Source organism: Leptonotus elevatus, chromosome 15 (assembly GCF_054856555.1).
Source record: "Leptonotus elevatus isolate MCC_2025b chromosome 15, RoL_Lele_1.0, whole genome shotgun sequence".
Lineage (NCBI taxonomy): Eukaryota > Metazoa > Chordata > Actinopteri > Syngnathiformes > Syngnathidae > Leptonotus > Leptonotus elevatus.
Genome location: NC_141253.1, coordinates 10,214,162 through 10,226,347, shown reverse-complemented (window position 1 = coordinate 10,226,347; position 12,186 = coordinate 10,214,162). Strand labels below are relative to the sequence as shown.

The 12,186-nt window shown below is 41.5% G+C and overlaps 1 protein-coding gene across 4 annotated transcripts in view; it reads right to left on the bottom strand.

Annotated features, from left to right (window-relative positions):
- Positions 1–2,326: 2,326 nt before the first annotated feature.
- Positions 2,327–12,186, bottom strand: part of znf618 (zinc finger protein 618) — a 37,976-nt gene continuing 28,116 nt past the window's right edge. For all 4 annotated transcript variants that reach the window (XM_086097038.1, XM_086097042.1, XM_086097039.1 and 1 more), the window contains 2 exons: positions 10,382–11,481; positions 2,327–8,283 (listed from right to left, as the gene is read on the bottom strand). In XM_086097038.1, coding sequence (XP_085953164.1) covers positions 7,750–8,283; positions 10,382–11,481 — 1,634 coding nt within the window. In that variant the 3' untranslated portion in view covers positions 2,327–7,749. The remainder of the gene's footprint in view (positions 8,284–10,381; positions 11,482–12,186) is intronic.

Below are 12,186 nucleotides of genomic sequence, written 5' to 3'. Positions count from 1 at the left end.
GACTTTACCTGTGTGCTTGTGAGCTGGTCACGCAGAAGACATTCGTTCAGGTGTACTGCGAATATCAGTATTTTAAACTCCTTAAATAATGTCCTCCTCTCTGATAGAGGCCTTGCACAGAAAACAAACAAACGAATGATCGTATCTCAGAAAAGTGAGTACATCCCCTGATGATGATGACGACATTTTTGTAGCCATGCTAGTTTCTATTTGACTCATAGATCATGCATCTACTGTACATATTGTATGTATAAATTAGGGGTGTCAGGCAATATTTTTTTTTTAATCGTAATTAATCACATGACTTCAATAGTTAACTCAGGATTAATTGCAATTTTTTTTTATCTGTTTTAAATAAAATAACGTAAAAATTTAATGAATAACATGTACAATAAAGTATTGTTTCATACTCTTGTTAACATAGAAGTGGACAAGATGTTTAATAACAGGAATATGGCTGCATCTTTTAGTCATTGACACAACAATTTCATAATAATTCATAAAATTTAGTTAAAATTGAAAAGATGTACTGTAAAAAATGAGTGTGATATTGATTTGTGTCGGTCATTTTTCTGCCACTAGATGGCATAATTGCATTTGTAAGACACTGGTGACAGCTCGGTGCATTTTTATTTTCATAGTAAAAGATATCTAATCTTTAACATGAAGTAATTAGTGAAAAATTGTAAAATACAACTTGGTCCCAGTCTCCACAAATATATGTATTATTATTACATTTATTACTGCTAAATTTTGACATGGACGTTGTTGCAACTGGAATTCCCCCAGTACGGGTTTTCCAAGTAAGAGGCGGTCATTCATCGTGCGTTAAAAAAAAATTGTGGGGTTAAAGGAACTTTGAATTAACTCAAAATGAACGCACTGATTTTGACACCCCTAGTATAAATGCATACGCAGAGGCAGCCAGTGGAGCTGGCAGGCAGTGCAGCGAGTGTGGGCATGATGCTGGATGCAAACTGAGGGGCTTGTGAGGTCACGGCCTATGTTGGAGTGTTAGCGGGAACGACACCTGACAGCAGGCCGGCCGGATGCGCCCCGGCACTTCTGTACATTCGTGTCACTCCTGATAAGTCAGGTGCTCCATACAGGAAGGAGATGAAGATGAAGAAGAGGAGAATGCCTCCTTCCTTCCTGATCGTTCTTGCTCAGTGAGCAGACGGGCAGGATAGGTCCGCCTCCGAGTCCGGACGCAGACGCCTTTCTCATACGGCTTTACAACTATTAGATTGGTTTGATAAATGCTTCTTTCGCAAACCAACTTGACCCCACTCAACCAATTAAATGGTTCACTTTGAGCAGCTTTGCGAGTTGTGCAAGTGGGATGTATGTCATACTAGCAAGCAGTGAGGAAACGTTTAGTTGACATTGAATGACGTGTGGAAACCCCTCCCCAATGAAATATAAAACATGTTACCAAATTTGAATTATGTATACTAGACTGGAAGTTTGTGTCACTGCGTGTTGTTGGAGGAAATTCGATGAGTTACCATAAAACACAAAATTAATAATTAGTCTAAACATGATCATCTCTCCCAATTTCAGGTCACCAGCAAATATATTTCAATGAAACGCCCACAAGGTTATTCAGTAGTGATCATTTTTTTGTGGGGGTTGTGACTGACAAGCGACTCTGGACCAAGTTGTGTATTAAATCTGAAGGGGCACTGCCATCTAGCGGTCGAGTAAAGTATAAAGGAGGACAGTACTTGCTCAGGTTTTTTGAGCAATCTTTCGATATTGTAGAACCTTTGAGCCAAGGCAAGGAGCATATTTATATATATAAAGCATATACACTGAAATAATTATGGGTTAATAATTATTATTATGAATCGGGGTCATAGTTGAACACAAAAACTATTACTCAGTTGTATGATTGACAACAGATTGATATTCATTGTTCATTTTGCCATCTAGAGGAAAAACTTTTAATTGTCATGCCTGTCACTATGCGTGGCTGCCTTAGATTAATTTAAAATCATTTATGGGAATCACTGCCTTAGACTGAGTAATAATCAAATCCCACTTTAGTGATATTACATGCATTATTCACGTTGGGCCAGCAATGCAAACGTCCCAGGAAAAAGACAAAACCGAATATGTAACAGAAGCAAAGAAACAAATCTTTCTGGATAAAATATTACGTGCAATGCTTTGGAAAATTTAAATGTAATTTAGGCTTTGTGCACATTCAAAGTACTCTGTTGAAGAATGTGAGGTTTTGTGCATGGATGGCACATTCGTGATTTAATGCAATGTCATTTATAAATATTCTATTATGACAAAAATTGCATCATGTACACAAGACTTCAGACACAGATTAGGAGTTTATTCACACATCACATACTACAGTGGGTTATGTAGTCCAGAAACAGTTTTGAACAGCGCTGCCATTAGAAGACACAAAAAAAAAAAAGAAACTGAACCCTTACTTTGTTATTATATAAAAATAGTGTTGCTACAAAAGTATAAATTAGGCTTACTAATAAGACAACTCAGGTGGGAATCTACACAGGAAGAAAAAAATAAGGATCAAACGTGTTGTTGAACAGTAGAAAATGAAGAAAAAAAAACGCCTGTAAAATAGGATTAAAAGCAACACACGGTTGTCAACCTGATTTGATAATGCAGACTAGAAGCCAAAGAACACATCTCAGTGTTAGCATGTTTATACAATTGACGTCTTAATAAGTTAAAATCAAACTTACAGCGGCTTGGCTAACAGTATCTAAGTTGAGTTCTTTGATGATATCAAAAGACCTTTATTTTTTTTCTCCTTGAAATGCTACTGTAGAAAAAAGAGGTATAATGTTATCGGCGCTCCTCTACTGTGTCTCTGTATTGACGGCGCCCTCTCGTGGCATAAAAACAGCAGTTCTCTCGTATTTACATAATACGTCCTCGGAAAACGGATGACGTCGATCACGCATTCGCACACCCCATGATCAGCAGTACCTCGGCCGCCACCCTCGACGCCCGAGAGGGTAAAAAAAAAAAAAAAACACTGGCTTCAAACCGTATCATATAATCTTATTAAAAAGCATGCATAATTATCTTACTATAGAATTCTCATTTAAGCAGGAAAAAAAAAACACTCTAGTTCTAGGATTCGATTATGTTGACGCGAACGTCGTGACGTCAACTAATGGCATTGTGTCCCAGAGCGTGTCCTATTTTAAAATACATACTTTAAAAACGTTATTACAAATCCCTTCATCTATTCCTGGCACAAAGAAAACCACTAACTTCAAAGCATTTATAGTGTTTTTTGTTGTTGTTTTTTTACAATGAGCAGCAACACTACCTTTTAAATATTGAGGTAAAGCATTCAATTGGTGTATTTTGAATAACGTACATTTTTGCCGTAATCATTTAAAATGGCGATCACACTAAATTATTACGTGATGTTAAGAACTCTTGTCGATAGCACAGAATTGTTAATGGAAGTGAAATGGAGTGCATGATTTGACTGCAACCAGCGCTGGTGCACGCAAGACCACTTCAGTCAGCTATTATATTATGTTTTACAAAGCATTGAGATGGGACATGAGGAAAAAGTGACTTTTAAACGGCTTGTAAGCAAACTGGAGAAAGAAGATTTAGGCCTGGTACATACAAGCATTTTTTTTTCAAATCTTAAAATTGTCTTCTTCTGCGGCAATTTTTTGTCATCTAGAGACTCCACTTTCACGGTATACAGTACGAAAACATTGGGCGGGACATTTTAATCACCGCCGCTTCCTTCCTTGTTTGTCATAGCGCTTCTTCGATTGGCTACATTAGGTTCAAGTCACCGTTTGCGAGGTCAAATAGCTCAAGAGAAGTCACCTTAAAGACTTTTGGTCATAAATATTGAACGTTTAATATTTAAGATTGCCGGGCCCACACCCTATCATCGGGACAATTCCACTCAAACTTCAGACAGAAGGATAATCTAATAACGCAATCTTATAAAATATAAGATCGTCCTGCATTTTACATCCTTGGTTAGGAAGGGGCAAAATGGGGACAAAAATAGCCCGCCTATAAGTGGGGTTAATTTATATACGACCAACAAATGACACAAAAACTAGACTGGTTGTACAATACACAGTGTAGCATTTGAACAACTGCCTCAAGTTAAAATGTTTTTTTTTCTTCATTACGGACACTGGCTTTTTTTCTCCCTTTCTCTCCACACAGTGAACTTTGCTTTCTCAAGTCGAAGCGAGTAGCTGGGCGCAGCACAGTTTCTGGTATGAGGACGAAAGCTGACCCGCCCGCCGAGCGATGCGGCAAAAGAGAAGGCCAAATGCCAGCCGGAACTCGCACACTTGCTGGCAAGATCCAGCCTACTCGTATGCACACACTAGCAGGCGAGATGATGAGGAGTCATGCGAAGCCGCTATTCACAAAGATCGGGCTATGTCCCCAGTCATCGTCGTGATGAAAGCTGGGATGGATGAGGACGAGTACTGGCTCACTTACGTGAGAAAGGGCCCTCCCCTAAATATGGGCTAATGTCAGGAAGACAAAAAAATGGGGTGTTCCGCAATTCTTGATCGTATTTTGACAAAAGCATGTCAAAATTAAAACATGTTAATTTAATGACAGTACTGTGTCTCTCCTACAACTATTATTAAAAAGTCATTAAATCAAGAAATTGACAGTATATGGCATAAAGAAATGCACTTTTTTTAACCATAAAAATATCATTAAATGAATTGATTGCTCAATTAAAAGTTCAAAGAAATGTAGTCCAATGCCCATCCCTAATCTCCAAATCCAGGTTGCACGGAATCAGGTTACTCCCAAAAACAGACATGATTTTAAATTGGGGGGGAGATAAAAATCTGTAATTTTCAATAAGCTACAAGCTTCTTTTTTTTTTAGAAAACAAACAACAACAAAACTTGTGCGTGCGGCATCGAATGCAGTTAGTCAGGGTTATAAGATAGGTAATTATATTTACAGATTGTTCCGCTGTTTAAATATAATACTGAAAATATACTAATATAGTATTATTTGAAGACTATTGCGGACCTCTCTTGTTATTGAAGACAACACCTCATGAGCATAAATTCTCACAACAGGGAATTGGGAGGCAGAGCAAAAAGCACTTGGTAAAGTACATTTGTCCATAATGAAGGCCTACAATTGACCACTAGAGGGCGCAGTTTCAAACAGTCAGTCAAAACCTGCTTTGCAAAGCAACAACAAAAAATACAGATAAATGGGGGGATGTTGCAGAGAAGGCAATGACTTAGCAACATAAAGGCATTTTTTTGTTGACAAAAAGGTAAGAAAGGTGAAGAACACACAAACGATGTAACTTACTCATCCAAGGCAATTTAAGAAGGTATTATTAGCCCACAAAAGAAAAAAAAAAGAAAAAAAATTAAAATAAGTAAAGGGAACTATTTCGTGAGTGTGGACGTCAGTGCATCTGTCTCACATTATCTTAAATGACACTACAAGCTGTATTTGAGGGTGTAACATATGCCTTTATATGGAACTCAAAGTACAGTGAGGGAAATGACAGGCTTAATTCTTTTCATTTGTGAGATTTCCGTTTTTGATTTCCACAAAAAATACAGTGATTAATGGTGGGAGCAGGGGGTCTGCTACAAATCTGTATTAGTAGATGTCGTTAAGTTTTCCCTTTTACCATAAACTGTACTGTAGCTTATTGCCTAAAGAAATCAACACATTAAGACCCATTTAAGGAAGACTAAACCATGTTGATTAAAAAAATAAAAAAGTTCCTTCCAGCAATGTATTTACCAGAACCGTGACTATTCAAATTACTACCGCTTGCCTGTAAATAACAGTGGAAAAACAACATCATATTTAAAAATCAACAGCAGGTCAGTATGTTTCTCTACAGTGAGCAGGCTAAAACCGCATTGTGATTTAAATATATTAAATAGAAGCGTGGTTGTACCATCCCCAAAATCTGATCAGAGTTGTCAAGTGTGCCTACAAGCCAAGCAGTGCGGCTAACAAGACAAAGGCTGAATTTACACTGCACGATTCCAGTGAAACAGGTCTGATTTTTGTTGTCGATGTAGATGTGTCATGGTAGTGGAAATCTGCCAATGCGAGTAAAGCATAAACACACACATCAAGCATACACTTATGGTAACAGCAACCTGCAGAGCGTAACAATCGCCACAGGGTGGCGCTTCTTTGCTTTTGTGTAGACTTTTTCGTTTTCGTGGGGGAATGTTTCTGATGTCGTACAGGCTTCCAATAATTGTAACGTGTGGTGGCGCTGAGCCCATTATTTTATTTCCTTTTGTTTTAATAAAATGAATTTGTGGATTGTTAATTTTCTGAAGCTCTCCCGTTTTTTTTTTGCCATCCACGGCCAATCGGCCCGCGCGCGTTACAACAGGAAACTTATTTTGACCTTTCGATCCATGTTTGCCCAAATAAGAGACAAATAAAACAAAAAAATGTTAATTGCAGTTAACACAGACCAAAAAGAAAAAAAGCAAGTCCATCACTAAATAAGCGTAATTATTGGAGAGGGCAGCCAATGGTGTAATGCTGAGGTTACCCTCAGTAATGTTAAATATTTGGATTATGCATTCTGTGTTGTCGATGCCTGGTGTAGATGCTTTTATAGTCAGGGGGGCACATAAGTGGTGCATTGGTGAGCATGAGGGCTGGAAATTGAATTGTGTACTCCAGTTCAAGTCCTAATCAGAATCCTGAACCACCTCATAGGGCTCCTCTTAATCTTGGAGGAGCAGCAGCTCGACTCTAAGCCCAGCCTGGATGTCCGAGCTTCTCACCATATCTCTAAGGGAGAGCCTGGACAACCTGCAGAGGAAACTCATTTTGACCTTTCGATCCATAGCTCGTGACCATCGGTGAGGGTAGGAACGTAGATTGACCAGGAAATTAAGAGCGTCAACTTTTGGCTCAACTCCTCCTTCACCATGACAGACTGATACGAAGTCTGCATCACTGCAGACGCTGCACCGATCAGTCTGTCGATTTGACGCTCCACCCTGCCCTCACTCGAGTCATGAACAAGAAACCAACATACTTGAACTCCTCCACTTGGGGCCGGATCTCATCCCCGACCGGAGAAGGCACACAACCCATTTCTGATTTAGGACCACTGTCTCAGATTTGGAGCCAGAGGTAAACAATAACAGATAACCATTAAAAAAGGATTCAGTGTAGGCAATTACGCATTAAATCAGAACTGGCCACTTAGACTTGCTGTGTAAATCCAGCCAAAGAAAACGTTAGTGTATGCTGAAATTTAAGATTGTAATTTTTTTTAAGCTTTCTGAATAGAAAGTTGATGGTTTTAGCAACTTTTGTGGAGGCTGCTGAAATAATTTTTAAAAAATCCAATTTCTGTGACATTGCCATAAATTTGCTAGTGAGACTCGAGGCGCGAAAGGCAGTGAAATTTCTGAACCGTTTGTGTGTAGTCTCACTCTTACTGACCTTACCTGCAGTCCCGTAACTCTAACAGCATGTAGCCTTTAAAGCAGTTGAATCTTCGAGGCCTGACCAAAGAAGCTCACCTGACACCCAAACAGCTACTGTTCTGTCCCTAAAGCACTGAATATCTCTACGTCAGTGTGTCATACCGTACGCGACAAGCTTTACTGTTCCAAGTGCCTGTAACCTAAAAGTATATATTTTTTTCCGCCTTTTCCATACACAATTAGCTTTACAGTCGGTTTAAGCCTATATAAATAAGTCTCTGGTGGAAGGTTTGGTTAGTTAGCCCATGTTGGAGCGAAGGAAAATGAGTTTGTTCATTTCTTCAGCGGTTACCTGCTGCCTCCTCTTCATAGCCAGGCTCTGCTCGCATACTGTTACACATTCGCTGCGTATGCCCACAGCGGGCACAGCCAGGAGCCACAGTGCCAGGCGGGCAAGCCTGGGGAATTTATCGCCCATTGTTGAACTCCAGTAGTGGAAGAGATCGGTGGTGCCCTGGAGAAGAGGCTCCGCAAGGTACTGGAAGATCTCTTGCCTGACGTGGCTTTGACTGTCGTCGTTGGCAGACAACGTCACCCGGGAAAGGCCTCCGTTGTTTCCGGCCCCCTCGACTCGGGTTATTTTAGGCATGGGTGGGCCGTCATTGTCCCGCTCCTCGCTGCACGACGACCCGGCAGCGGCCATGCTCCCATCCCTTGGTTCGGCTGCAAGTTCGCATGCTCGGGAGATGATGTCCTCGTGCTGGTAAGCCGGAACTAAACGTAGTTTGAGCTGAGGGTCCAAAACCATCGCCACCTGGTGGGCTCGCTCAACCTGGGGATAAGATGGATGTTTTTAGTATAAGTACATCATGGCTTATCTATCCATTTTACAGCAGTGACTCACAAACAAAGTTAGTGTATCATGAGATAATTAAGGATGCCAGGAGAAATTATCCAATTTCACTTAGTCTGAAAATTATTTATTTATTATAAATACAGTGAGGAGTCAGTTGAGGTGGCTCGGGCATCTGGTTTCGGATGCCTCCTGGACGCCTCCCTGGAGAGGTGTTCCGGGCATGTCCCACCAGCGGGAGGTCTCTCGGCTGGCCTGGGAACACCTTGGGATCCCGTCGGAGGAGCTGGTTGAAGTGACTAGAGACAGGGAAGTCTGGGCTTCCTTCCTACAGCTATTGCCCCCGCGACCCGATCCCGGATGAGCGGTAGTAAATGGATGGCTGGATGGACAAATACAGTGCTGCCTTGACATATGAGTGACCCGACCTATACGTTTTTCACGATAGGAGCAGTGATTCGGCAGACTTTTCCCCCTGTGACTTGCAAGTGCAAACATGAGATCTGAGTGATGTATGGTGGCAGTGAACTCAGTTTAACTCACTTCACGAGTAGCAGTTTGGCAAATATTGAACAATTCACAAATAATTTAATAATAATAAAACATTTGAGGTGAATCTGTCAAAATCTTCTAAATGAACAAGTGCACAATAAAATCCATGCTAGAGTCATATTCAGGATGCTAAAATAAACTAAATACAGCAAGAATTTTTAGTCCACAACGTTTGGTTTAGGTTTGAGAGCCAATAACTTTTTATGGCTTTAAAAAAACAGCCTTGTCTTATGAAAAAGTCAGCTTAGCTTAATGCTAACAAACAGTGCAAAACACCTTTGATGTAACGGTAAGCATCGCTAGTAGTGGCTTTCAAAGAAACACCTTTTAACACAAACAATGGTGCAACATATTTGACATAACATCAATGTACTGTGCTCAGCATAAGTGAGTACACCCCAACAGGTTTGTAAGAACACCTTTAGTTTTCATTCAGAATCAAGATTTTTTTTTATGGGATACTATAATACTCCCACAAATGTGGGCCATTGATTGCAAACAAGATTTGTTCATTAGTACACACAAAAAAGTAGTTTTAACAAATTTGTTAAAGAACATTTTGCACAAATAAGTAGACCCTGAGAAAATGACTGTCAACTATAGTTAATTCGAGGCCTAGCAGACATGTTGCTATCCATAAAAGTCATGGAGGTCAGAGAAAAAACTAAATGTAGTCGTTTTTGTTGTGGGATGCATACATTTTTTTTGCATTAGTAACAGTAATATCTGGACTATAAGGCGCACTTGACTATAAACCGTACTAGCTAAATTTGGGGAACTCAAGTTTGATACATATAAGCAGCACCCGACTGTAAGCCGCAGGTGTTTTAATGTCACTGCACCGGGTTCCCGCTACTTTCTTTTCCATAATGAAGGCGCAAATTGTCTCGCTCTCGTTCTGTCTCTCCTACTGTATTTGGGCTCACTAGGTTTGTTTTGCTCTGAGTGACGTTCTTGCGCTTCCTTTGTAGTGTGCCCCCTTTGTGATCTGATGGATAAGCCACACCTTTGTATTAGCCGCAGGGTCGAATGCAAGTGAAAAAAGTAGCATTTTATAGTCCAGAAATTACTGTAATTTGATTAAACTGAAGATATTGTAATCTATGCATTCTATTACAAACCTAACTTTCATGCGAGTTAAGCGCGTATTCTTCAGAAAACATTTTGTCAAAATTTTGGAAATTGTTCTGATGTTCATTGAGACATTCAACATAATCTTTACATTTTTCGAAGGGGGTGTACTCATTTATGCTGGGAACTGTATATGGATTGTTGGAGGAGGAAGGAGCGCCTGAAGCAAATCCAGGCAATCACAGAGAGAACATGCAAACTCCACATTGATGACTTGCTGCACTACCATGTATTAATAGCACTGAAATATATTAAGTATCTAAAGGATCTAAATAAAGTTACTGTTGTATTATACTTGTTTTTCATGAGAAAATATAATAGAGATTAAATATAGTTTAGTCTCCCAACAATAACATTTACAATTATTTAAGAAACATTGTAGGAAATACTCTACCTTGAAGTTCTCCTTGAGCGCTTCGAGAAAGTAGTGGCAGAGTTTGCTGGCCATGCCGGTTCCCGCCTCTCCGGCTTTGGAAGTGAAGAACTTCTCCAGGCGCAGGTAAACGGGAAGCACCTGCTGAAGGGTGGGCCGCCTCTGGCTGCTCAGCTCCAGTGCTGCCAGGCGCAGAGGGGCCAGCAGACAAGTCAGCGTGCCAAGCAAATGCTTGTTAAGGCCCTGGAGCAGCGGTGCTGTGGACTTACTGCGCCCGTACGTCTCACAGATGTGCTCAAAGTGGGCATGGACCTGCAGTAGAGCCTCGGCCGTACGGTCCCAGCAGGGAGGGGTGGGGCACTGGGCAGCGCTGCCTTGCGCTCCTTCTTCTGTGGTGCTTTGGGAAGTGTTACTATACTGCTCCTGCCTCAGTGCCAGTGTGGTGGAGGCGGAGATGTCTTTACACATGGCGAGGAGTTCGGCCAGTTCGTGAAGGCCTCGAGCCTGCAGGCTACGCTTACCCAGAACGGCTTGGACCACGGCGCCAAGCGAACACCCCGCGCAGCGCAAGCATATCCTGCCCCTGCCGCCGCCACCGAGCGGAGATGCCCCGAACCCGGCCGCCGACACCCGGGGCTCTGCCACGTACACAGTGCGAATGTCTGACATCACAAACTCCGATAACACATTCTGGACCCAGTGATGAATCTGCTCTGGCCCCTCCCTTAGCTCCGCCTCCCGTACGCCAAGCACATAGCGTTTCAGTCTTGATCCCTCCACCTGGTACGCCGTCAGAACGTAGCAAGCGTCCGGGCCAGAAGTCTGGGAGTGACAAGTGACTGCGATGCCAAGCGAGGCGTTGGAGCCAAGGGCGCATGTCACCTTGACCTTGACCTGGTTGTACATGCGGGGCAGCTGACGCAGCGCCAAGGCACTCATGTTGCCGAGGGCATCACGGGTGGAGTAGGCACCATGACGCGCCCCCGTGTCCACCAGCGTCTGGGCCAGCTTGAGGAAGTCCTTGCTGTTGAGAACGTTGAGCATGTTCAGATCAGAACACATTACCCGTAAGAGACGCTCAGCCACCTGCAGCCGCTCTTTCTCAGGCAGCCCGTTATTATCTGGACAGAGAGAAACATAATTTAGGACAATATATAGACAGTAAAAAATAGATCATAATAAACCTCAACTGAATAGAATGGGTTCAGGGTTTACACAGTATTTGGCAATCACGTCCCTTGTAAGGAATAAGGGGTTCTGAAAATGGATGGATGGCAATACCACAGTTGAACCTTTAAGGTGGAATACAATTTTTTCTTATATGTTAAGTGGAGAGCACTGACTTCAGTTTTTCATAGAAAGTAAATGTAATTAGTTGAGGCACAGAGCAAGGGGCCTAAGTTTTAGCATGCCTACACCACAGTTCTAAGGTAAGAAACAGGTGAGGAGTTTGCTACCTTCCACATTCCAAATAAAACATTGAACTCATTCACTCTCAGCCATTTTCACTGAAGCAATCCCCTTCGCTCCCGGCTATTTTACTGGATTTTGACTGATTTTGCAAGGTCCACAGAATATTGTGCTCTATTGCAATAAAAACATGGAACCTACCCAAAGAAAGATTAGAGTCTCTTTCATCAGGGAAAAAAACATTTCTATCTGTTTCCATTTTGCAGCAATTAGCATTAGAATATAGCTAAGTTTCATCATTATTCACAAATCTCTTCAGAACTGTGGGTAAATTAGCTTTTTTCAACATGGCCCTGGTTGATTTCTTTTGCGGTGCTGTCACCTGCTAGCCGTTTTTGTAATAACTACCATTTCTT